We start from the raw sequence: 25,607 nt of genomic DNA on the forward strand, positions 1-25,607 counted from the left end.
ACACAACAATTAACCTCAGACAGATCGCCAGACGCTGATGTGGGTCGATAAGTTAACGGTAGCTGTTGTTCTGCTGCAACCCCCTAACCCTTCAATTGTTGCAAGTTCTCATCTCTGTCGCTATGATTACTTTTGGTGCTTAATATTCCCATTGGCTATTTTGCACAATAGTGTCTATTATTCCTCACACTCCCAGTCGTCTGGTGGCTTTTTCAACCAATCTTTGTAGTGTATCGGGTAAACCTGTTGAACATCTGACTGGTTAGAAATACATTACTTTTCCGACTCACCGCCATTTGTCTGCTGTTGCTCGACATGTCTTAAGTTAACATATCCATGATGGCTGGTTATGCATTGAGTTTGATAAGGGAGTTTCACAAATAAACTGACTGTATGCTATGCAAAAACTTTATTTGTAACAACTCAAAGTAACCATTGATGTGACCAATACTAAAATGTACCCAATCTTAGGCAGCGTCCACACGACGGCGTGCGTTGAAGCTTGCCGGCGGGCGTGTCTGAAACTCGACCAACAACCAATCGCATGAATCTCCCGTCCCGGACACACAAGCACGCGGTTTGATTGGCTAGAGCTTGTACTGCCATATGATTTGATTGGCTGACGCTTCCGTCGAAGCTTCAAAAGTTGAACATTGCTCAACTTTTGAAGCGAGCAAAGCGAAGTGACGCTCACACAATGCAGTTCGGCAAAGCTTGACGTCACCCCATTCAAAGTGAATGGGCAGAAGCGTTGAAGCTTCAACGCACGCCGCTGTGTAGACGGGCCGTTAAGGATGTAGGACTTGGACCCCAGATGGCTTATTTGGTGATAAATAAACCGTTATTGGTTGTTTGTCTAGTTAAAATCACAGAGTTTCTTGTTATTCACTGCAGTGCTGTTTGTTTCCTGCTAGCTTTGATGCCAAGTAAAAATAATCCAAAGGTCTTGACTCACTTGAGGTTGTGTAAACTATGTTATTTCAGTCAAGTCAATCGGTATATTTTAAGGCTTTGGAAAAAGCTTTATTCCACACATTTTCTCACGGCCGACTGTCAGTTCTGTAGAAAGATATTTCAGGGAAGCAGACTTCACCCACACACATGCTGCTGGGAGTTCAATATCATTCAGATTGCACAGGAGTTATTATCATGTTATGTTAATCCGTGCTTTTTCATTTTATGCTAATGTTATTTTCTCTGACTTAGGTTTGCCATATTAACACAAATCAAAGCTCTACGTGATTACTTCCAGAAAACATTAAAACGTGTTGAATAAGCTGCAAACATGCCGGTCTTTTGATCGCTCATTTGCACACTAATTTCTTCCTGGCATTTTCCTCGAAACGTCCTCACTTCACTTTCTCTCCGTGTTTAATTACATCTCTGCAGCCTTCTCAACCTTTCCGTCTCTCACTCCTCCCAATTCAGTAGCGCCGGAGTAAGGAGATGCATGCTAATTTAAAAAACTTGTGACTCGTGTGTGTGTGTGTGTGTGTGTGTGTGTGTGTGTGTGTGTGTGTGTGTGTGTGTGTGTGTGTGTGTGTGTGTGTGTGTGTGTGTGTGTGTGTGTGTGTGTGTGTGTGTGTGTGTGTGTGTGTGTGTGTGTGTGTGTGTGTGTGTGTGTGTGTGTGTGTGTGTGTGTGTGTGTGTGTCCATTTATAGAAAAAACACCCTTGTATGTTGTAAATGTTGAAATACTTAAACTTGCCGTGTTTTAGTGAAGTGTATTTTCATCCAGAGAGGAAAGTGTCAAGATTGTACATATTTTTTCTTAGATATTTTTATGATAACAGATCATCTGGCAGGCCCTGGCGCTGGAAATGCATTAGCATTTGATATGATTGCAAATCAATCAGTCCTAGAATTTACATTCAACACTTTTTATTCAATATTCACCACTAGAGATGTTTTATGCACACTGCACAAACTATATGAAAAAGGGGAACGATTTGGATATTAAATATGTGGTGTGAAAACAAATGAGTGTTGGAAGATGAAGAGTGTGGGAACCATGATTGTTAGGAATGCTGAATGACAAGTGTCCAGTTTTATGCAAAACAAAATTGGTTTTTGTCTTTGTGAGTGCAGAGGGTGAAAAGTGCTGCTGCAGTACAGGCAGAATGAGACAAATAAAGAGCTTTTTGAACATTAAAGCATGGAGACATGTCCCAGTAGAGGCACTACATACTGATATGAACCTGAAAATGAGCAGAATAAGGCTCCTTTAAAACATAAATTAAAAGCATACACGGTACCTTTGTCTAACAAGTCATGTATCCACCTACTGCATTTGAACAAAAGCGTTGCGATGTGTAAGCATGTGCTTTGTATTATATTGCTCTGTATTTTAAAGTGTTTTGGAACAGATAAATCCTTCTTTCTTTTCTTTTTTTGTGTACCGGTAATCTTCAGTAGCTTTTTTTTTAATGACTTTAAGGGGTTACCTTTGTATATCCTGCTCATGTTTTCCTATTACTCCCGAAGCCTGATCATTACAACATGAAACATTAGCATGTGTGCAACATCTATCCACCTGTTAGCTGTGTATGTCCAGTTTGTACACACAACATTGATTAGTGTAGAACACAGGAGTCTATTTTATTATCTCAAATAAAATATAAATGTGTGGTGCACTCAGTCACCCTCCAATCCTCTCACAGCATTTAAAATGCTTGCGTGTTAGACCTGTTTAAAAATGCAACATTCCCTGTGTTTCCTCCTTACTATATTTTCTGAGTGAGCACACACTTCGTCCTCTGAGGGCTTTCCATGCCATCTGCTGGAAATCAATTTTTTGCAGAGTGGAAATGAATACATAAACACAGGTACACACACACACACACACTTATATTGCAATCTTGGATTTTTTGCTGACGACCTTAACTTGAGGAAAATTAAAAATGGCTCACTGTCCCCATGTGTCCTCTCATCTCTCTCTCTCTCTCTCTCTCTCTCTCTCTCTCTCTCTCTCTCTCTCTCTCTCTCTCTCTCTTGCTCAGTATTTAAATATTCCAGTCAAAAGATAAAAAATCCCAGCCCACGAATTCAGCCTGACTTCGTGAGTTATGGATCACCACGCAATCGCTGCATAAAACTCATCAAAGGAATCACGAGCTTGCATTAGCAACTCGACACGCAGGCAGCTCTCTGAGTCGCTCATACTACTGTCTCTATATTTCTGTCTCCACACTTTTTCAATGTGAGATAAACTTGAGAAATCATCAAACTTGACATTTAAAGGGGACCTATCATGCAAAATGCACTTTTGTACGTCTTTTCTACATGAATATGTGTCCCCGGTGTTCCAGGGAACTCACCAAGTGTCAGAAAACACAACCCTCTCTATTTTCCTCCATACCCAAATCTCTTAAAAAGGGGCTGCAACGGATCTGATACAGACTGATCCAGATTTGAACACTTCTATCACGTCACAGAAGTGGCGCTACGGCTATTGGGCCAACTCCACCAATCAGGAGGAGACAGCCACGGACATTGCCGTTGGAAAGCGCTGGAGCCGCCGTAGTACATATGCCAGGCCTGTAGATGGTGCTGTTCTCACAGAATCAGCCCATGCAAAGACAGTGTTAAATTGAGCGAAATGAGGAATGGCTAAAATACATGATCTGTTTGGTATTTTGAAAAATAAAAAGTATAAATATGCCTTATATAGGTATGGTCCTACAGTACACTATATTATTCAAATATAGCATGATAGGTCCACTTTAAGGTGAGAGAGACACAAAAAACAATGATGTCTGACTGCTGGGTGAAGAAGAAGAAGAAGAAGAAGAAGAAGAAGAAGAAGAAGAAGAAGAAGAAGAAGAAGAAGAAGAGTTTTGCTAATTGTTTACGTTTCTCAAATCTGGAGATATGCTGCTTTTACTTTAAAATATTAAAATGTATTTTCTATAATCTTGAGATTACATTTATTTTTGAGTACCTATTACGCCGATGTTCAGGTTCATATTAGTCTGTAGTGCCTCTACTGTGACATGTCTCCATGCTTTAATCAAAAAGCTCTTTATTGTTCTCATACTGCCTGTGCTGCAGCTTCTCTTTTCACCCTCTGTCTGAAACCAGAGCCCAGTCTGCTCTGATTGGTTAGCGGGCCGGCTCTGTTGTGATTGGTCAACCGCTTAGAGATGTCCCTCTGTAACCGGTGTCGATAAGCGGTGTCTGCATTGTGTTTGTGTTGTTCATGGATGAGACCCGAGCCAGCATACAGTCGAGGGGATCTCCATTTATTCACTGACAATTTACAACAAATCAGTCGTTACTAAATTGTTTCCTCACACCGACTCTTCTCACATGGAACGTTTACAAAAAAGGGATGAGGAAACATGAGGGCACAAAATGAAGGGTGAAGTCTCCACAAACATAATCTCAGTGAATACATTCTGGAGGTTCCGCCCACTTGTTATAGACCTAGGTATTGAACGTTTAATAAATAAAGAACACATAATTATTAAATACAAAACACAGAATTTGTGTGATTATACAAAATGAATAAAGAAATATTTAAAACTAAACACCACTGCATATTTACAACTGTTACACCTCCCCTTAGCCTATCACGTACAATGTGTTTGAGCGCTACCCAAAGAAACTCCCTCTGGAGGGAACTTTGGGATTTTACCCTTTGCAGACCATTTACACAAAACCCTATAACACACTGCAGTGGAGGGAAACCCCCATAAGCAGGACCCCTTTAAGGATCTAATTACTTCTTTCACCTCTGCTAACTCTATCATGCTGCTGCACGCTGTTCACTTCAAAGGCATACACATTGCCTCATCACAGACCACCTGAAGCTCTGTCTCTAAGCTGTGATGACCTCTAATCTCCATCATACAGCTGGGGAAATAATCCTGCTTCCATCCACACAGCCCTGCTGAGAGACAAGCACATCTTGACATTAAGTGACATTTGAGACAGGATACAATACAATGAAACAGATACAGCACTTGGAACAACTGTAACGGAACTAATGTAATGCTGCAGGTCCAGTCAACCATGGCAAATTTAAAAAGTATACATTTAAAGCATCTGCACAGATAAAACACAGCACTGATTGAGGCTCAAGATAGCCATACATGCATGCTGGCTTGCACACTGCAAAATGAGAACAAATGCATCATGGTATTTTTTGGCATATTGAATTTTACATATGTATTGGGACTTAGTGAATCTTTTTATGATCTAAATTGTATGGTAGTATGGGTATTGAAACAGATAAAGTATCTTAGTGTGGATACTGAAATCTGTGGGGGGAACTTCTGTAGCAATGGAGAGTCAGGACTCAGAGAGGCACGAGGAGAGCTGGAGCTTAGATGGCAAACACTGACGGTTTATTTGGAGTTACGGCCGGAGAATTGACAAGACAGGTGGTGTGTCACGAGATGACACAGCGGTTGCCAAACTAATTCTGAAGAACTCTTTCTGCAGCTTGAGGTTTTATCTAGTTCAGAGTGTAATAATCAACATTTTTCATCAGTGAGACGAAACAATTATGGAACCTGAATCTAACTAGAGCTCTCGTCCATCGAAAAGAATGTGCGCCAAGGAACCTTCGTCCCTGAACAGTAAACTACCTCATGACGGCTTGTGCTCGGTCATAGACTGGCAACAACAATGCGCCCAAGCTGCCCCCCCTTAAGAGAGATAGCAGCAATACCCAAGGCCGTAGAACTATGCAGTGGGAAAAGAGACAGTAAAGAGAAAATGATGAACTGTGTCAAAGGTTGAATACCTAAGCAAATTATTCCCTAACAAAATCCTAATCGCCAATAAATGAAGTTAGTTTAAAAATCCTAATGTTCCCTCAAAGGGGAGTGTTTCTCCCACACAATCCCCCCGCTTTGTTCACTTTCCTAACATAGTGACATCACTTTTTAACACTCACGCTTCTATTGGCTAGCGCTCCAACACATTGCACGTGATAGGCTAAGGGGCGGGACATCTCTAAGCGGTTGACCAATCACAACAGAGCCGGCCAGCTAACCAATCAGAGCAGACTGGGCTCTGGTTTCAGACCGAGGGTGAAAAGAGGTGCTGCAGCACAGGCAGTATGAGAACAATAAAGAGCTTTGTGAACATTAAAGCAGTGGTTCTCAACTTGTCAGGCCTCGGGACCCACTTTTGACTTGGTCAATACATCGCGACCCAACATTTTGAAGCACTCAAATCTATTCAACAAAAAAACGTGCTGTAATATATATACGCTTTTCAGCATACAATATTAATACAAGTGAAGTACAGTGCATATATCCCTTCACAGAACTAAAGTATGCTTTTAAAAAAGGTTTAATGAGATGATGGAATCAAAGCTGAACTATATAAAAAGGCACACGTGGTGAAATCCCAACCCCTTCAGGGGGGTCTGGGGGGATTCTCCCCCAGGAGATTTTTAGAAATACTAACATAAACTATGCATTCTGGTACACTCTGAGATGAAAAAAAATAAATCTATTACTACCCGACATATTAATAATATTTTATGCCATTGTTTGTTTTTCACTTTGTTCTGACAGCTTGCTACTCCACACAGAGAGAAGAGTAAAGAGGAGATAGTCTGTGTGACTTACTTTAAATTGTGGGTAAGGGTAGATAGCTCCCATTGTTCTGTGACCTGTCAATCATCAAACCGGGGGTCATATTTCATTATGTGTTCATTTTTATCTGAAGTTGTACCCATGGATGTATAAAGAAGAGTTCTACCGCAAAGTTATTCTCCGTGGGGACTTCCGGCAACAATCTTGATTCTGATTGGCCAGAAGACTCGAAAAAACCTCAGCAAAGATGTTTTATTGAGAAGATGATCACTACGTGACAGAAGTTTTCAAAACCGTTTATGGTCTCCGGTACTCCCAGTCCAACGCCGACTGCATGCACAGCGTTAGAAAATCGGGCCCCCCCCCCCCCCCAAAAAAGAATTCCAATTCTTTTTTTTTGTTCTTTTTTTTTGTTCTTCACTCACACATCCGCGACCCACTCGAAACGGGGTCGCGACCCACCAGTTGAGAACCACTGCATTAAAGCATGGAGACATGTCACAGTAGAGACACTACATACTGATATACACCTGAACATCAGCAGGAGAGGACTCTTTAAAGTAGAGACACTATATACTGATATACACCTGAACATCAGCAGGAGAGGACTCTTTAAAGTAGAGACACTACATACTGATATACACCTGAACATCAGCAGGAGAGGACTCTTTAAAGTAGAGACACTACATACTGATATACACGTGAACATCAGCAGGAGAGGACTCTTTAAAGTAGAGAAAGTATATACTGATATACACCTGAACATCAGCAGGAGAGGACTCTTTAAAGTAGAGACACTACATACTGATATACACCTGAACATCAGCAGGAGAGGACTCTTTAAAGTAGAGGCACTACATACTGATATACACCTGAACATCAGCCGGAGAGGACTCTTTAAAGTAGAGACACTACATACTGATATACACCTGAACATCATCAGGAGAGGACTCTTTAAAGTAGAGACACTACATACTGATATACACCTGAACATCAGCAGGAGAGGACTCTTTAAAGTAGAGACACTACATACTGATATACACCTGAACATCAGCAGGAGAGGACTCTTTAAAGTAGAGACACTACATACTGATATACACGTGAACATCAGCAGGAGAGGACTCTTTAAAGTAGAGAAAGTATATACTGATATACACCTGAACATCAGCAGGAGAGGACTCTTTAAAGTAGAGACACTAAATACTGATATACACCTGAACATCAGCAGGAGAGGACTCTTTAAAGTAGAGACACTAAATACTGATATACACCTGAACATCAGCAGGAGAGGACTCTTTAAAGTAGAGACACTAAATACTGATATACACCTGAACATCAGCAGGAGAGGAGGACACTACATGCTGATACGAACCTGAAAATTAGCACAATAGGGCCCCTTTAATCGAGGTATTCGGTTGTTTCGTTCTTCCTTTCTCTCTTAATGGTTTTGCCTTTGCTGCATTCTTTCCTAATTGCTGCACATACATATACAACAGAGATCCATACACAATGTCAGGCTGTCTCATGAAGAAGCAGGATTTCATTATCTCACAAGCTGTCACCTTGAAATGGACGACATGAGAGAGAGAACAATTCACAGGAGGTTAGAAAGATGGATGGAGTAATGTAGACAATGAGAAAGATTAGAATTACACCACTGGGAATACAAGAGGCTGGATCCGAGAGGGTTTAACTGATGTTCTGCTTGTATATCTACGGCGTATATGAACCGTGCGTATTAAACACATTGTTGGTATTCCATGCTAGTTCTCTCCCTCCTCCAACGTCTGTCTTAAATCTCCTTCCCTCTTATATCTCATGTCTCTCTCTTGTTTCCTTCTCTCCCCCATGTGTATTTGTTCTTCTTTGCCTTGATTCATTGCTATCACCTTTTTAGCACTTGGGACTCCCCCCTCTCATTCTCCCTCATTTGTCTTCTTTCAATCCCAGCCTCCCTTTTCTCCTCCTTCTCTTTCTCTCTCTCCCCGGATGAAATATTGATACCCATCCATACTGGCAGTGTAGCAGCAGCCACAGGAGTCAACGCTTTCAAAGAAGTGGGACCTCTGAGAGAGGTTGTGGGGGAGGGAAAAAAAGGAGGCGGAAAATGAGCGAGGAGTTGAAGGCAGAAGAGAGCAGGTGAGAGAAAGAAATAGAGCGATGAGAAGTTGTGACAGGGTGAGAAAAAGGGAAGAGAAGAAGGTTGAGTGAAAGACCCGTCACTTCAAACGCCACATGATGAAACACTCCCTTTTGTATTTCACACACACTCACCTGCACAAAGATAGGTTTAACTCAAAGAAACCCACAGAGAGATAAAGCACTTCAAACATCAGCTGACACAGGATTAAATGCTTTTTGTATTCCACCGAAAAACTCCTGCACTCTCATATCATTTGAGACGTTTTTACACAAACTCACACACTCTCTAAACAAGCACACATGCAATAATAATGCATGCCAACAAACACATTGGGCCTACAAGGCTTCCATTGGTCCAGCCTCCACATGGTGCGACAGGCCGCCCTCTAATCTGCCAGATGTGATCTTAAATTCACTTTGTCTTGTTATCCCGAGTTTGCACAACAGAGTCGCCGCCCGCCTGCCTGTTGGACAAAAGAAACACACGCTCCACTTAGGTGCCACAATTCTGGGTTGTTTCCAAGCAACCTACATGGAGCTGCAACTGCTGCGAGGCCTCAAAGCTTTGAAGGATTTGTATCTCTGTTTAATGGGAGTGTGTGTGTGTGTGTGTGTGTGTGTGTGTGTGTGTGTGTGTGTGTGTGTGTGTGTGTGTGTGTGTGTGTGTGTGTGTGTGTGTGTGTGTGTGTGTGTGTGTGTGTGTGTGTGTGTGTGTGTGTTTAAAGATGTGAGAGAGGCCGAAGAGAAATTGAAAGCAACACAAACCGTCCATTACCATTATTCTGGGTCAATTCTCTTGAAGCCCTTCCTCTGTAAATACTCACAAATGCATATAAATCCACTGCTGAAAATAGTCCACAAGAAGTACACTTCACGTTTGTGTTACATTGGCTTAAAACTACACTGCTGAGCGTTTAAGGGAAACTATGTATTGGTGACAGATTTGCATCCTTAGTGGGAACCAGCAGGCTTCACGCTGAGACAGATAGGGATCGATAAATCAGGTGTTTAGAGAAGGACTTATTTTATAATTTTCCTTCGGTATGTACTTTCCTAACACCAGTGAAATTACAAATACTATACTATACTTGTGTTGCATAAATGAACGTAAAACTAGGTAAACCTACATTGGGCGTTTTGAAAAGACTGTAAGCATGTACCGAGCTAAAATTAGCACATCATAACATCCATAAGAAATGCTATGGGGTTACCTGGACTGTCATAATTTGAAGCCAAGTGTCACTGATATATTTGAAGAGTTAGTAGGTGAGAAAGTGTTGGTTTTTTCGACAAAGTAGTGGAAACATAAAATATCTCCAGCCTTGTCCTTGAGGGTGAGGATTACTTTTTTTCTAGGATCAGTACAGCTTTCAGCTCAGAGCGCTACTGTTATTGAGGACAGGCTGACAGAGCTATAAAGATAGCTTTAGACTATTGTTGTATAGCACTTCCTAATATTATACAATATGTAGAAGCCAATACGCCAAACTCTTCCAAACACTGCATTATATATAAAACCATACTCAGACATTCCTTAAATGTAATGTATTCAAACCTGAATGTATTAGAGAAGACCCTGAGATTAATGAATCATCTCATCAAACGATATTCCTCGTTGCCTACTTCCAATGTAAAACTGCAAGCTGCAAACTTCATCATGATGATGAATAATTTGGATAAATTGGTGCTGTCATAAATCTAATTTATTTCCTAATGTGTTCAAATGTAATATTCTAACAATCTAACAAGGGATCTATCCTCTCACTCTCTCTCTATTCCTGTGTGTGTGTTTTTTTGTAATCTTATTTGTGACATTTAACACTTGTTTACATGTAATGAAACATACTCAGAGGCTGCCTATAAGACATCAGACATATATATTGCCCCAGTTTTTAAAAAGCGTCAGCCTAATCACATACGTTATTCATTCTCTCTCAGAGCGAAGTTAGATAATGAACAGAAACATATTGTTGGCTAATTAGCAGTATGCAGGAGAACGATTGTTCAACCCCCAGAGGACAGACCATGCCGAAAGCCAGGGAGAAGGATTTAAAGTCATAGTGGGCGATATAATGGATGGTTTATGATATAATTAACAAGAGATAAAAAAGGGGAGACAGGTTTAAAGAAGGACAAAAAGTGAGACTGTGTTAAGAAATGAATATCTGATTTCATCTGGACTCCTTAAGAATATGAATGTATTTCCTTGCATGCTTCTCTGTACACCTTAATGCAGACAGTATTAAACTGCCTAGGACAAAAAAGAAAGCTCACTGCTTTTAACCAATATATTGAGTATTAAAGAAAACCATTTTAATTAATTAAAAAAGAGTCTCTCTGAAAAAAAAAACACCAACTGAGTGTCCTTTCAAAAGTCAAGACAGAAATCAATAATGATGTAGAGCAGGGGTGTCAAACTCAAATACACAGTGAGCCAAAATAAAAGAATTGGGCCGGAAAAAGAGGGCCGGACTGGTTCAATGTTTATTGCAAAACTTATTGAAATGAACTTATTACACATTAAACCTGGAACTAACAAAGCTTAAATATTTGCCTATAAAAACAACATTAAACTTTAAATAATCAGTTGCATTAATTTCTTATGGCTCTATCTGCAGCTTTTCCGGAACCATTTCTTATGATTACATTTTCCCACAGGCCAACAACAGCTTCAAAAAAACTATTTCCCTCAAAGAAAAACCAAACATGCCCTGTTGTCGTGAGAGAAAAAGTGTAGAAGGAAACATCCATGTAAACTCAGTGTGCTGCTCTGTGATCAGATACTTGGCATCTCATCTTGGGTGCAAGTTCATCAATGTTTGGGCTCAGGCTCTGAGCTGAGGAGACCCTCAGGATTGAGTGAAGGTGTGCGTGCAATATACCGGCGGGCCAGATCTAATAGTTATTAGAAATCATCCTGCGGGCCGAAATTAAATCCACCAAGGGCCTGATTTGGCCCCCGGGCCTTGAGTTTGACACATGTGCTGTAGAGCAAAGAAATATGTGAGAAAGGCTACACAACACAAGACACAAGGAGAATACAATGTTGACAAAGCATGGCAAAATAATACATTCTGGGAAATGCGATCCTTTCCCTTTATTAGCATGAGCTGAGAAGAAGATTGACAACGCCCTTATGTGTTGGTAGTCCATACACGATGCTACTACTAGCAACCCGTTAGCTTAGCTTAGCAAGGGAAACAGCCTTGCTCTGTCCAAATGTGCAGCCCAGTCTCACGGCATTTCGTGTTATAGTCACAAAATTAATTTAATCTATTGATTCGTGTTCACCAACACGATTTTCGCATTTTTTTCGTGTCACACAGAACGATTTTAAAAGCAATGTATTTCTAAAAGAAATGGCTCAGAGCCTCAGAATACTGAAATCTGTATTTTTTGTCATATTTTTTCCTTCTAATTTTTTATTATTTGGTGCAGGCACGAAACATGTAGTTACCAATAGAAATACATTGCTTCTAAAATCGTTCTGTCAGAATACTGAAATCTGTATTTTTTTTAATCTGTTTTCTAATTTGTTATCATTTACATTGCTTTTAAAATCGTGCTGTGCAACACGAAAAAAAGGGGGAAATTGTGTTGGTGAACACGAAATTCCGTGAGACTGTGTTGAAATGTGCCTACGAGAACTTCTAAAGATTAATCTGGTTTAGTAATCTGTTAAAAAGAAAAAAAAGCTACAGGGTGCAGGACTATTCCTTGGACAGCTGCAAGACACCACAGCGTTTCACAAAATACAACAGCATTTCAGAAAACGCCACAGCATTTCAGAAAACGCCACAGCATTTCAGAAGACGCCGCAGCATTTCAGAAAACACCGCAGCATTTCACAAAACGCCGCAGCGTTTCACAAAACACCACAGCATTTCACATTGGACGGAAAGGGTATTCCTTAGGGAGAACACTTCTTGTTTGTGATTGGACAGAGCCAGCCAGAGAAGCACTGCTGTGATTGGTTGTTTTTGCTGCCAGTCAAGAAATGACGCTTGGCCCAACACATCAGCTGTTAGCTGTTAGCACACACTCAGAGCTCACAGCTCCTCATATCTGTTCAGAAACTGGACAAAAGTTAAACATATACAAAACACAGACTGTCTATGTCATGGAGAATACAGTCGCTGCTTTATTTATGTCTGTATGACGTTGTTGTGAGTGTGGACGGATCAGCTACAGGTCGCTAACCACTCGCTTAAAGTCAAGACAAATATAATAATAGTTCCTACAATGTCAAAATATTACTTGGATAGAGATAGGAAGTTAAAGCTGTTTGTTGTTAGCATGACATTCAAGGCTACTCCATTGAACCCTCCTGTGTTATTACTTTTACAAGTCAGTGATGTAGTGTTGGACCTCTGTCTCTACAGTACTGCTGTATAGCACCTCCATTATCATCCACTCCGTATTGATCCAGGCAGATCAAAAGATCATTTGGCACTCCATATTGATTCTCTCAACCGTGGGTCACGCAGACACAGGTCACCGCGACTGAAACATGCCCGTCCCTTTACTTCTGTTTGGATTGCAGTAACCAGATGATAACAAACAGTCTTTCTGAGCAGCATCGGGAAAAAAGAGTGATAGAAATGTCACTGCACTCTGAATATACTATTTTTACAGAGCAAGGGAAGTGGAGAGGAGGAGAAGAGAAAAAGGTCTTGATGGGAAAGAGAGAAGTAAGTAATTCCTACAGCCTGAGGATCCGCAGAGGGATTTTGGGTGAAGTGGATGTTCAATAATGTATTGACTTTCTTATTGATACCTTCTTTCTTTGATGATTCATTCTAAATGGATATATCTGGGTTTTGCTTAACTAGTGCAGTGCGAATATGTATGTGTTCCTGTTTATCTGTCCATCCACCTGTCTGTCTGACTTGTATATTAATCAGTCAATTGTTATCTCTTGTAAATATTAGCTTTTTATCGTTTTGTGTTTGCCTAAGGCGCAGAGCAGAGATTAATATCTAACTAATACAAAGAGTGGATTGGATTGAAGTCTATGAAAAATGTCCCTACTTCTCATTTGATGTATTACCTCAGTGATTCATTTTCTAATGAGTTGTAATTGCTAGTTTACAATCTTCTTTATTTCATCATGATTTTGGTTTAGTTAATAAGTTATGGTCCCATTAGGAGTAGAGTAGAAAATAAAGTAGGGTTTGTAAAGTAGGCCAGTCTACCTTGTGATTGAACGGGCAGCATTACAGGGTGTGTTTTCTGTTCAGGAGAGGTAATTGTAACATTTCGTTAGACTAAACATACATTTTTTAGCATTCTGTTGTACTTTGCTCCACGCTCTCCTGTCCAAGATGCCAATGAATACTTTTTTAACAACATCCATGGTTGTAAGAGGATCTTTGGTTTTCCTCTTGTGCCCCCACTTGTGATTATGAGTGAAAGATCTCGTTGTTTTTGCATTAGCCATGAAATCTGATATCCAAATGACACAGCTTGTCCTCATTCCCCTCAAAGGACTGTAATATATTTGGTTATCCCTTAACGTTTCATGTTGCGTCTTCATCTTGTCAAAGGTTTATGACTGAATACCTGAAACCTAACATATCCAATCAGATTTAGCTTTTGTCTGTGGTTAATGCTAAGTGAATGTTAATATCAGCATGCTAACTGAGATGCCTAATATTACACCTGCTGAACATGTTGTCATTGTGAGCGTGTTAGCATGCTTATGTTAGCATCTAGCTCAAAGCATTGCTGTGCCTTTGTTCAGCCTTACTGTTTGTTATGGCTCCTTTGTGAAGTTTCTTCAAGGTTCAAGGCTTGTATTAGTCATTCGTACTACAGTGTAGTTATGATGATGACAGCAACAGAGCAACACAATAAAACAGAAAAACAGAACAAAGTAATACAAAAAGAAAAATAGTGAAATAAGATTCTATAGGCTACAAGTCATTGGAATATGATATATTAGATACATCATTTGTAAGTTGCAGCCAGGTGATTGTTATGGATGTTGTTTCAAAGTGATGTTTCTTTCTTATGATGTCCGAGTGTGTGTATAAGTGGGATGCAATGATCAGACCCGTGTTTCATAACGATCATGTTTGAAGGGTTGGCAGGCCTCCATGGTCTGTTTAAATGTTAAATCTCTTTCTTTGTGTATTTCTGTCTTTGTGTTTTCCGCCAGCATGTTGAAACAGAACCTGGGTCGATCCACTCGCTCCATCTATCTCTCCCTGGCGTTTCTCTCCCTGGCTCTCCACCTCCTTCTGGCATTTTTTTGTTTCTCTATCCTCCAGACAGCATGTGTACCTTCTTCCTCCTCCTCCTCCTCCTCTTCTTCCCTTCCAAGAACAGATAGTGAGCACCGTCAGTCCCTCTCTCACTCTTCCTCTTCTCCGGCTGCCTCCTCCTCAAATAAACTGCCAACAATCCCCCAGAATGAAGAGCATCACAAACTGAATTCCAACAAGTTAAACCATAAAGAGAAAGACTTATTATGGGATGCCACTGAGAGGGAAAATAAACTGACTGGAGGTTTGATCCAAAAGGTCAAGGGTTGGTCTAAGCTTGAGGCGCTTTTCAAACACCCGCTGTACAACCTGCCGCCTCAAAGTTTGCAAGACGATGATTGGCTGCTGAGGGTGAAGACAAACACTGAACATACAAGTGATGAAGGAAGTGAGGAAGAGGAGGAGGAAGACTCCATCGATGCTGACAGTGATTGGTAAGTGAAAAGGATGGAGAAAATAGATTGATATGTCACGTATAGAGCAACAAACGATATGGAAAGAGAGTTCTTCCCAACGTCCAAGCTGAGTTCCCCCTTTTCCACATTTAATATCAAAATGAGATCACAAGCCTTTTTTTTTTTAGACACCTCTCTGTCAAGGGTCTGAGGATGGCAATGTCAGTCATGGTCAGTCTGTTGGCCCATCGCTTCAATCCTTAGTAATCTCAATTATAACTAGAATTCAAAAACCTTACGTTCTTGACAGATGGTGGCTCTCTGGGGCCAACATGAGGTCTGCACTGTCTATACAACTGTTGGATTAGCATGACATTTAGCTTAAACTCTGAAAACGGCAGCAGTCTTCCAACATTTTGGTTATAGCTGCAAAACAAATTATATTCACATAGATAGCTAACAAACTAAACTTGCGCTGACTAAAATAAGCTAGCATGGTAACACAATAACCCAGATAGTAAAGAATATTCTGTGTTTGTAACACTCTAATAATAGAGAACCGCAGTGACGCGTCCTAAAACCAGGAAGTAAACTCCTTCCAGTTCCTTCGACAAAAAAGCAATGCAATTTTTCCATAGGATTTTGAAAAATAGCTGGAAATAAGGTTTGTGGTTGAGACACATTTAAGAGACAGATCACGTTTTGTTCAGCCGGATAATATCCACATGTCTACCCTACTTTTATAATTTTCGAATCATAAATGTAGTCGCCAGAAGCAAAATGCTAACGTTATGCTGTAAACGAACTACAGCAGGGTCGCTGCTTCAACGTCACGCCGATTTAAGATCCATATTCAAAACTACAGATTCTAAATGGTACAAGTTGAAGCGTTTGTTTCAACAGTTTGCAGGAGGCAGGTACTTGCTTTCAAGCAGAACAGGGAAAACAAACTTAGCGGGAGTGTTTACGTGTTCGGCGTAATGACGTACAACGGCCTCCACAACTTCTGTAGTCCTATTCAGCCACTTGGTAACAACCATCGTTTTTCAGACACGTCAACTCTTCAGAAATCATCAGTGGAGTCACTGCTGATTTATTTAATGTCGTAGAACAAAACGTGATCTGTCTCTTCAATTTCTGTCAACCACAGACCTTATTTCCAGCTATTTTCCAAAACCCTATGGAGAAATTGCATTGCTTTTTGTCGAAGGAACCGGACGTGGTAAAAATGCTAACTTACTTCCGGGTTTTAGGACGCGTCACTGCGGTTCTCTATATAACCTACTAACAAAATGGTGTTATGGGCTAGTTAGGAAATGCTAGCACGCTAACACAATCAACTAGTAAACAATGTTATGTTATTTCTTAATTAGAAATAAGGCAATGACACAATAAACTAAGTTGGTGAACAATACTTTGTGCTTTAAGCTAATGAGAAAATGAGTAATATGCTAACTATTGCTATTCATGTTCCTGCAAAACTACTGTTAGTGATATTTACTTTTATCATCTCTCAGTTTTAAAGTTGCCGTAGCTTTGCAAAATAATGTAATGTGTTGCATTTAGTTACAATCTTCATTACAGATTTCACCCCTACAGCTTATTTTTCCTATCTCAGAGTAAGCCTGGAGTAAACTCTCTGCGCCTCAGCTTGACTGTAACCTTAAACGACCTGCTCTGCCTATTTATTGTTTCCTCTTCCTCCCCTGAAGGGAGAGTGCCAGCGAGGAGAAAGGCTACGACAAAGTGTCTTGGACGAAGGAGGTGGAGACCCATCCTCCATGGCTGCGCTTCCACCTGGGCATCTCTCGCTGGGAGCTGTACGACAGGAAGGATCCCAACCTGGCCCAGCTGACTCACTATTTGGCAAGGCAGCGTGTCCTCGGTGCTGGTGAGTGGGGAAGTGGGTATAACAGGTTGGAGGACAGAAGGAGAGGTGGAGTGAGGGAAAGCCAGCAGAGAATGAGGACAGACGTTAGAGGAGGGTGCTCTGAAGAAGGGGAGGGATTTACAGTCATTTCATTACCCTCCCTTTAATTTTCTGTTCCTGAGAATTTTTCCTAAAATTTGAGACGGATACTTTTTTTTCTCTCTTGCACAAATCACAATGCAGATATGATTCTTTAAATATTGTGTTCTGCCAACTCACAATTACATTTCTAACAGCAAAGACAATGAGGTTGTGAAATTATTTATTTTCAGGATATGACTGATGTTTGTAAGCAGAAATAACAAATTCCCAGCAGACAAAGTTCCTATATTTACATTTTCACACAGTTTTGCTATGAGTTGCATTTGAGCGAGACAAAATGGAAACAGGAGATTTTTCTCTCAACAAAATTATATAATAAGTTTATTTTATTATTTATGAAATACATCGTGTAATGTGGTTTTATGTGAATAACATTACATTACATGTTACTTGTTAGATGCTTTTATCCAAAGCGACTTACATACTCAATACTGTGGACAATCCCCACAGGTGCAATTTGGGTGAAGTGTCTCAGGGACACAACGACATGCTGGCTGCAGTGGGGTCTGAACCTGTGCTCCCCTGATCCGAACACCAACGCACTAGTCCACTGCGCCACACGCCTCCCAAATGTATGTTTGTGGCAAAGGCAAAGTTAACTTTGTGTCACCATCAAACTTTACCCTGAATCGTCCAACAAATGCTTCAATTCCTTCAGATAACTCTTGACACAAATACACAGCCACAACCATGCTGCGTTCTCATTTCAACTCTAATCTCTTTATACAAACAAGCTATTCTCTGAGCGAGCCAGAGGCAACACAGCATTCACCAAAGGGTTCCCCTCTGTGAATACAGAAACTGTGCCAAAGTTTATATTCAGTGAAAATCACATTTTTAGAAGCACTTTCACTTAAAGTGAACACATGCTAGATGACAAATCTGTGGGTTCACATCTCACACAAAGTATGCATGTCAATATATTTTACATAACAGCAAAACCTAAATGCTGTAATGCAATCAAGAAACCTTATAGAAAAAAACGTATTCATGAAATGGACACACTCTACCGTTGCTTCAAAACATTTAAATGCACATTTCGTGTTAACTCATCTCAGACACCCTGTCTTCAGCACGCCCCATAATGAATAATGCATTGAGATATGGTGCAGATTTAGCACTAATCGCAGCTAAAGGCTGAATTTCATCCATGTTTTAATGTTTAACATGTACCACAGTGTATATATGTTTAAAGATTAGATTCATATTTCCCTAATCAGAGTTATAAACAGGTGTTATACATAAATATGAAATGATTTGATTTAAATATTTTTGAATTATTTACTGGACTTGCTCCAACAAGCATGGCATGCAGCAACCAAAGCAGTGGAGGCATTGAATTCATAACCAAGTTTTTTGATTCCACTAAGCTGCACATTTCATCCATGTTTTAATGTTTAACATGTACCACAGTGTATATATGTTTAAAGATTAGATTCATATTTCCCTAATCAGAGTTATAAACAGGTGTTATACATAAATATGAAATGATTTGATTTAAATATTTTTGAATTATTTACTGGACTTGCTCCAACAAGCATGGCATGCAGCAACCAAAGCAGTGGAGGCATTGAATTCATAACCAAGTTTTTTGATTCCACTAAGCTGCACATCAATCCCGACGACTAAGCATATTTGTAACATTTGTATGAATGTTACATATGTTTATTGATGTATTTACTTTTACTGACGTAGTGTGAAAAATACAAATGAAGTAAGCAGAGAAGTATCTACTGCTGTAAAAAACGGTAGTAGTAATTTAAATATTGTTTGCATGTCTTTGTGCAGTAATGTACCAAGGGTCTCGTAGCAGCTTTGACTGTGTAACCAGCCACCATGTGGAGACACACATGTACTGCAATACATTGAACACATACTCAGTGCAGGACTTGGAAGATGCAATTGTGTGATGATTGCAGTATTTATGTGCACTGCATACTCACTTCACTATTGTGTCTATTTTTTACTGCAGTGAGAGTTGCCAATGAAATGTCGTTGTACTTTGTATGATGACAATAAATAAATATTCTATTCTTCATGCATATGTTTCAGTTCAGAAGACGGGAGGCACGCAGCTCAAACTGCTCATGTCGTTCCCAAACTACGGACAAGCTCTTCTGAAACCCATGAGGTGAGACTCCTCTGTCTCTGATGCTGGAAGCTGTAATGACTGACAGTGCTGTCCTGCCCCGTTCAGTTGTGAACACATGTTAGATGACAGATCCATAGGTACACATACGTTTCATTTCTTATTTTAATGCATCTTCTCACACACGACGCATATGTGAATAATTTCAAAAACAGCAACCGTGTGCAGGAATGCTTTACCCCCCAGATGATCTTTATATCAATTATTCAAGCCACTGGTGCACACGTATCACACATGAATACACAGACACACAACCTCCAGTGCTTCAACACATGCTCATTTTGTGTTTACTCAACTCAGACATCACGTCTTTAGCACGCTGCACAATAATTAATGCGAGGAGATATGGTTCAGTTACTGCTAAATCACAGCGAGGTCACACTTCTATTAAAGCAAAAAGTGCAAAATGTACTGTTACACATGAGAGAGGCCCTATTAAGCTTTTTTGGGTTTATTCACTTTCCTGTAGTGTGTCATGTAGGTTTTTGTGCATGTAATGGTCTGCAAAGCCTAAAATCATAAAGTTCCCTGCCTGAAGCACCTCCATTGGACTCACTTCCTGAACAAAGTGACATCACTATGTAACACTTGGTTTTCGCGCTCAAACACATTGTACTAATAGGCTAAGGGGCGGGACATCTCTTAGCGGTTGACCAATCGCAACAGAGCCGGCCAACTAACCAATCAGAGCAGACTGGGCTCTGGTTTTAGACAGAGGGTGAAAAGAGGTGCTGCAGCACAGGCAGTATGAGAAAAATAAAGAGCTTTGTGAACATTAAAGCATGAAAGCATGTCACAGTAGAGACACTAAATATAAATATGAACATGAGCATAATAGGGCCCCTTTAAAGGTGCGGTAAGTTTGGAGAAACCGGCTCGAGTGCGCTAGAATTTGAAAATACACAACCGGAAAAAATCTGCCACTTCCTTACAGAGCCCCTCCTCCAACACGCACACACACATGACCAATGAGGGCACGAGATAAATTTGTGCACAGATGGAAGGCTGACAGGCAGGTAGGCCATCCAGTTATTTTAGCCGGGCCGGCTCAGATGATTGGTTGTGCTTTTTACAGCACTACTGCTTCCACAGATGAATTTTTGTATGTATGGATTTTTTGTCAAAGCACTTCAGATATTCATTGCTATCGGGATGTTAAGAGCATTCCATGGAATATAACAAAAAGTGTATCTCGAGCCGGTTTCTCAAACTTACCTACCCCACCTTTAAGTCATCATAGCGGATTTCTGTTTATATCAGTTTTTTGTCTCACAGACAATCCAGAGATGCAGAGACAGATGTGAACCTCTTCTACTTCTCAGACTTTGAAAGACACAACGGAGAGATCGCTGCCTTTCACCTTGACAGGTACAGAGCCTCGTCAGTATCCATCAGAGCAACACACGCCCAACACTGGGATTACTCTTTCATGAAGCTATTGGACAGTTTGTAACATCATACGGAAAAAAGTTTGACCGTTCTTGGTTTTTTCTTTTTCAGACTGTTGGGCTTTAACAGGATCCCTCCTGTTGTCGGTCGACTGATCAATGTGACCTCAGAGATCAGAGAGATCACCACCGACCACAGGCTGTCCAGGACCTTCTTCACCTCCCCTGGTATGTGTGCGCATGCATTTAGACATGGGACACTTGTTTCTCTGTAGAAGTCTCATGTTTCTTTTGGGTCATTTTCAGTCTCTGTGTTGTTGTTTCTTGTCACTTTGTAGTCATTTGAAGCCTGCTTGTAGTTGTTTTGTGTCTATTTGTAGTCATTTTTAGTCTTGTTGTGATTGTTTTGTGTGTCTTTGTATTCTTGTTATGACTCTTTGTAGTTGTTGTTCCACGTAGTTTTTTTGTGTCTTTATAAAGTCATTTTTGGTGTCTTTGTAGTTTTAATGTATGTCTTTATGGTTGATTCTTGTCTCTTTTTGTCATTTTGGGTGAGACTTTACTGTATGTTGAGGAGTTGTGAGTCTCATTGTGGTCTTTTTGAAGCTAGTGTGGATCTTTCTGTCGTTTGATTCTCCTTTGTGGTGATTTTGAGTCTTGTCCTTGATGGTACATGTCTCTTCAAGACACTTTAGTCCCTGGGCCTGTAGTCTAAGAGCTGTTCAGTAATCCATTCATGCATTTATGTTAGTATGTATCCATGCCACCTGCACTAACATATGACATACTATCCATGCAAACTGAAAACCTGAATAAACTAAGCTGTCGTCTCTCTGACTGCAGCGGGGAACGTGTGTTTCTACGGCCAGTGTGAGTACTACTGTTCTACGGAGCACCCGGCGTGCGGTCAGCCCCACAGTCTGGAGGCTTCTCTGGCCGCCATGCTGCCAGACCTCAGCCTGGCTCCCCGCCGCTCCTGGAGGTCACCATGGAGGCGCTCATACAGCCGCACCAAGCAAGCAATGTGGGTACACCATTTTTACAGAGTATGTATTATAAATGGTTGATTTTAAATCTCCCCTATTATACTGTTTTTCATCAATATATTATAGGTTTCAGATATATACAGAACATGTCTCTGATTGGCTGAAACACCAAACAGATCATTGCAGCATTACCCATAATCCCCTCTGTTTCAGCCCTGTTTCCAAAGTGCTGATTCTCTGTCTGTTACTTTAGATGAAAATAAGGAGCCCCTCCCCACGCCCCTCTGAGAGAGATTTGGTTAACAAGAACACAATGGTGCTCTAGGAGGAGATTCAGGTGATAATGTGGGGGGGGGGGGGGTTACCTTGGTTGGTGATTGGCTAATGGTTACACAAGAAGTTATGACATCATAAAGTGGCCCAAATCTGATCAGCTCATTTTCAGTCAGGTTTTTATCGAAAGGGATCAGGACAAAAAGAGAGAGAATCTTTTTTCCTGAAAGTGTCAGTGTCTCTTTCCACAGAGGGGACACATGTTGATGTAGAAGAGACGTGAACAAGTGGATTTTGCACAATAGCTGACCTTTAAACACTAAGTGCAATAATCACTGCAGTAATCAATTGTAATGTTTCGACCTTCTGTTGGAGTCTAGAGTTGGGACGAGTGTTTGTAGAATCATAAGGCTTCACTGTCCTCTGGTGGTCAAAATAAAACAGTAAAACACAACATTAAATATAAGTACTAATATCATCCTATTAGTATCCTTTTTCTTCTACCTAATTTCTGTGTTGTTCCCAGGTGGGAGAAGGACCCGGCCTACTGTGACACGGTGAAACAGAAGCCTCCTTACAACCACGGCACCCGGCTGGTGGATCTCATAGACATGGCTATACTGGATTTCCTCATGAGTCAGTGCTTTAATTTAAACACAATCCTAGCTTGAAACAAAAGGGGGTTTACAGGCAGTGAAAAAGGCTCACTGGCCTCTTTTTCCTTTAAGATTTAAGGGAAAAACATTCAAAGTGTATAAATAAATAAGAAAAAGAGTATTGTTTCCCAGGTTCATGCTCAGGATGTTATCACAAACCATTATTATCTTTGTGTTTCTACAGAAATGTCGGTCACATAGTCTAAATAAGCATGAATGTTTGTCTTTGAAGGCAACATGGACAGACATCACTACGAGACGTTTGAGAAATTTGGAAATGAGACTTTTCTGCTGCATCTGGATAACGGACGGGCGTGAGTACATTGAGCTGCTGTCTGGGAGTTGATCATGTTACTCGTATAGAAGAGGCAACAGTTCTACTAATATGTAGTAGAAGTCTGAGAACAACATATAAAGAAACATTATATATGTTTGATGCTCTTGATGATGTTTTCCAGGTTCGGCCGTCACTCTCAGGACGAACCGACTATTCTAGTTCCTTTGAAACAATGCTGCAGGTAAAAGAAAACACTGTCTGTTCACTGAGTAACTATCCAATATCCAACATTTCTGCCTTGAATGTCCAAAGACAACCAGACCCATGCCATATATTTTTGTTAAATTGTGTTCTAATATCATCCCCAATAATTCCAACATTTATCAGACTTGGAGAAATCAGTTTTTTTAATCAGGGTAACATTCCATTTCATTTGGTCTCCTGTAAAGAATGCTCTTGCACATGCATCAACATTGGGTTTGTCTGCCAGAAGCTGTCACAAATGGACTTTTTATCTAATTTGAGCCCCATTTGAACAATGCACCTTTAAGATGTTGGTTGTTGTTGACAATATATGGCTGAATGTTTTTAGTCATCAAACATCTGGATCTTCAGTTATCAGACAACAAGCTGAGCAAACGGCGTATTTTAACATATTCTGGGTCTTCCCACCTTGTTGATTTAAAGAGAAATTAGAACTCTGTGGATAATTCAGCTCTTGGTAAAATCCTCCTGAACGTCTAGCTATGAAATTACCATAACAAGCTGAGCAAGAATGTCCATGTTACGCCAAGACGCGTTGGAAAAAAGTGATTTTTAATGTGATTTGCTACAAGATGCCACTATAGTTAATTTTTTACATTATTCATATTCATTTTTTTTAATGAGCAACTAGTGGCAACAAAACTACAAAAAATAAAGGGATGAATTAAAAGAATTCAGCACATTTTGTATTTTTGTATTTATTCTTTATTTAACCAGGATAGGCCTCATTGAGATTACAAATCTATTTTTCAACAGAGTCCTAGCCCAAGAATGGAAACAGCACATTTACAGACAATTTTAAAACACACAATCACAACACAGTCTTACACCAAGTTTAGCCAAAGCATTTACAGACACAGCGGCCTGCTTCAAGGTCAGTTAGAGTAGCACATAATGACACCTGCAATTAACAGACCAGAAAGAGGGTGAGGAAACTTGAGTTATCTCTGAAGATTCTGGCTTATGTGTCAATATTTCTCATGATCTTGAGCTCTCCACCCATATTTGTAGCATCCGTCGCTCCACCCTCCTCCGCCTGCGTCTCCTGTCCCTCCCTGGTTTCCGTCTCAGTGACGTCATGAGGGAGTCTCTGGCTCAGGACCCTCTGGCCCCTCTGGCCCCGCTCCTCTCTGAAGGAAACCTCTCTGCTCTGGACCGGCGCCTCGCATCCGTCCTGCAGGCGGTGCAGACCTGCCAAGAACACCACACAGACGTCATCTACAACGACTTCGAAGGATACGATACCATCAACAGCATGCACGAGGAACAAAACAATAAATGATATATTCAAGATTCAAGGCTTTTATTGTCATTTGTACATAGTTACAGTGTAGATATGGCAATGAAAATCTTAGGTCACAGGCTCCTCCAACGGCGCAACATAATAAAACAGACAATTCAAATAGTGCAAGTATACAAATAAAATAGAATGGAAATAGTAGAGAGTCTATATTCAAGTAATTGGAATATATTTGTTAGATCTCTTTGGAAATGCCACGTCACAGTCATGGTTTTAGAGTCAAAGCTGTGAGAGGAAAGTCAAATGTTCACTAGTTATTTTACAATCACCCACTGTTGGGAAGGTTAGTTTCAAACTGTAAAAAGTTAAAGTGTTCAAGTTACACTGTGGACAAATGTAAAAGGCAATGACACTTTTCAAAATACTTCCAACAAATGTTATTATATTTGATTACTTTTATAACAAAACTGGACAATAAAGCTGAAAAGTCCGACAAACAAAACATAAAAACAGTGAAAACCTCACTGGAGTACTGAACACTGGTAAATGTAAGACTTTTATTTTAAAGTTCTTAAGTGTAACTTAAATCGAGATAAGACAAGAGCAACATAATACATTTAATATTTTACATATTTATAAGCATTTCCTCCTAAAATAATATAGTCAAAGGATTCAAAAGCTGTATTTATTGTATGCACAGTAGCTACACACTGTGGTATTGGCAATGAAAATCTCAGGCTTCTCCAACAATGCAACAAACAATATACTTTACATAAAAGAAAATGACATAACATTGAGCAATAGACAAAATGGTGCAAGTTCCTTTAAGGAATAAGAAAAATATATACATATAAAATAAAACAGAGATAATATGCAGTAAAATAAATGGTGTATATTGTAATTTTATATAGATATGTTGAATAAATAGAGAACAACTAACCAGTTTATTATAGAAATACAGTAAGACAATTTAGAGAGCTCATGAGAT

General features: G+C 40.1%; 1 protein-coding gene across 5 annotated transcripts in view; it reads left to right on the forward strand.

Annotated features, from left to right (window-relative positions):
• LOC307015660 (extracellular serine/threonine protein kinase FAM20C-like) overlaps positions 1 to 24,677 on the forward strand; it is a 47,856-nt gene extending 23,179 nt beyond the window's left edge. Inside the window, exons 1-11 of one of the 5 annotated variants that reach the window (XM_079644426.1) lie at positions 12,578 to 13,384; positions 14,854 to 15,393; positions 17,067 to 17,245; positions 19,439 to 19,517; positions 20,811 to 20,903; positions 21,036 to 21,151; positions 21,767 to 21,947; positions 22,709 to 22,818; positions 23,071 to 23,152; positions 23,297 to 23,356; positions 24,391 to 24,677. In XM_079644426.1, the coding sequence (XP_079500552.1) occupies positions 14,855 to 15,393; positions 17,067 to 17,245; positions 19,439 to 19,517; positions 20,811 to 20,903; positions 21,036 to 21,151; positions 21,767 to 21,947; positions 22,709 to 22,818; positions 23,071 to 23,152; positions 23,297 to 23,356; positions 24,391 to 24,661 (1,710 nt within the window). In that variant the 5' untranslated portion in view covers positions 12,578 to 13,384; position 14,854 and the 3' untranslated portion in view covers positions 24,662 to 24,677. The other 4 variants (XM_079644425.1, XM_079644427.1, XM_079644428.1 and 1 more) reach the window with 4 other exon arrangements.
• Positions 24,678 to 25,607: the final 930 nt, after the last annotated feature.

Source organism: Notothenia rossii (assembly GCF_949606895.1).
Source record: "Notothenia rossii genome assembly, chromosome: 8".
NCBI lineage: Eukaryota > Metazoa > Chordata > Actinopteri > Perciformes > Nototheniidae > Notothenia > Notothenia rossii.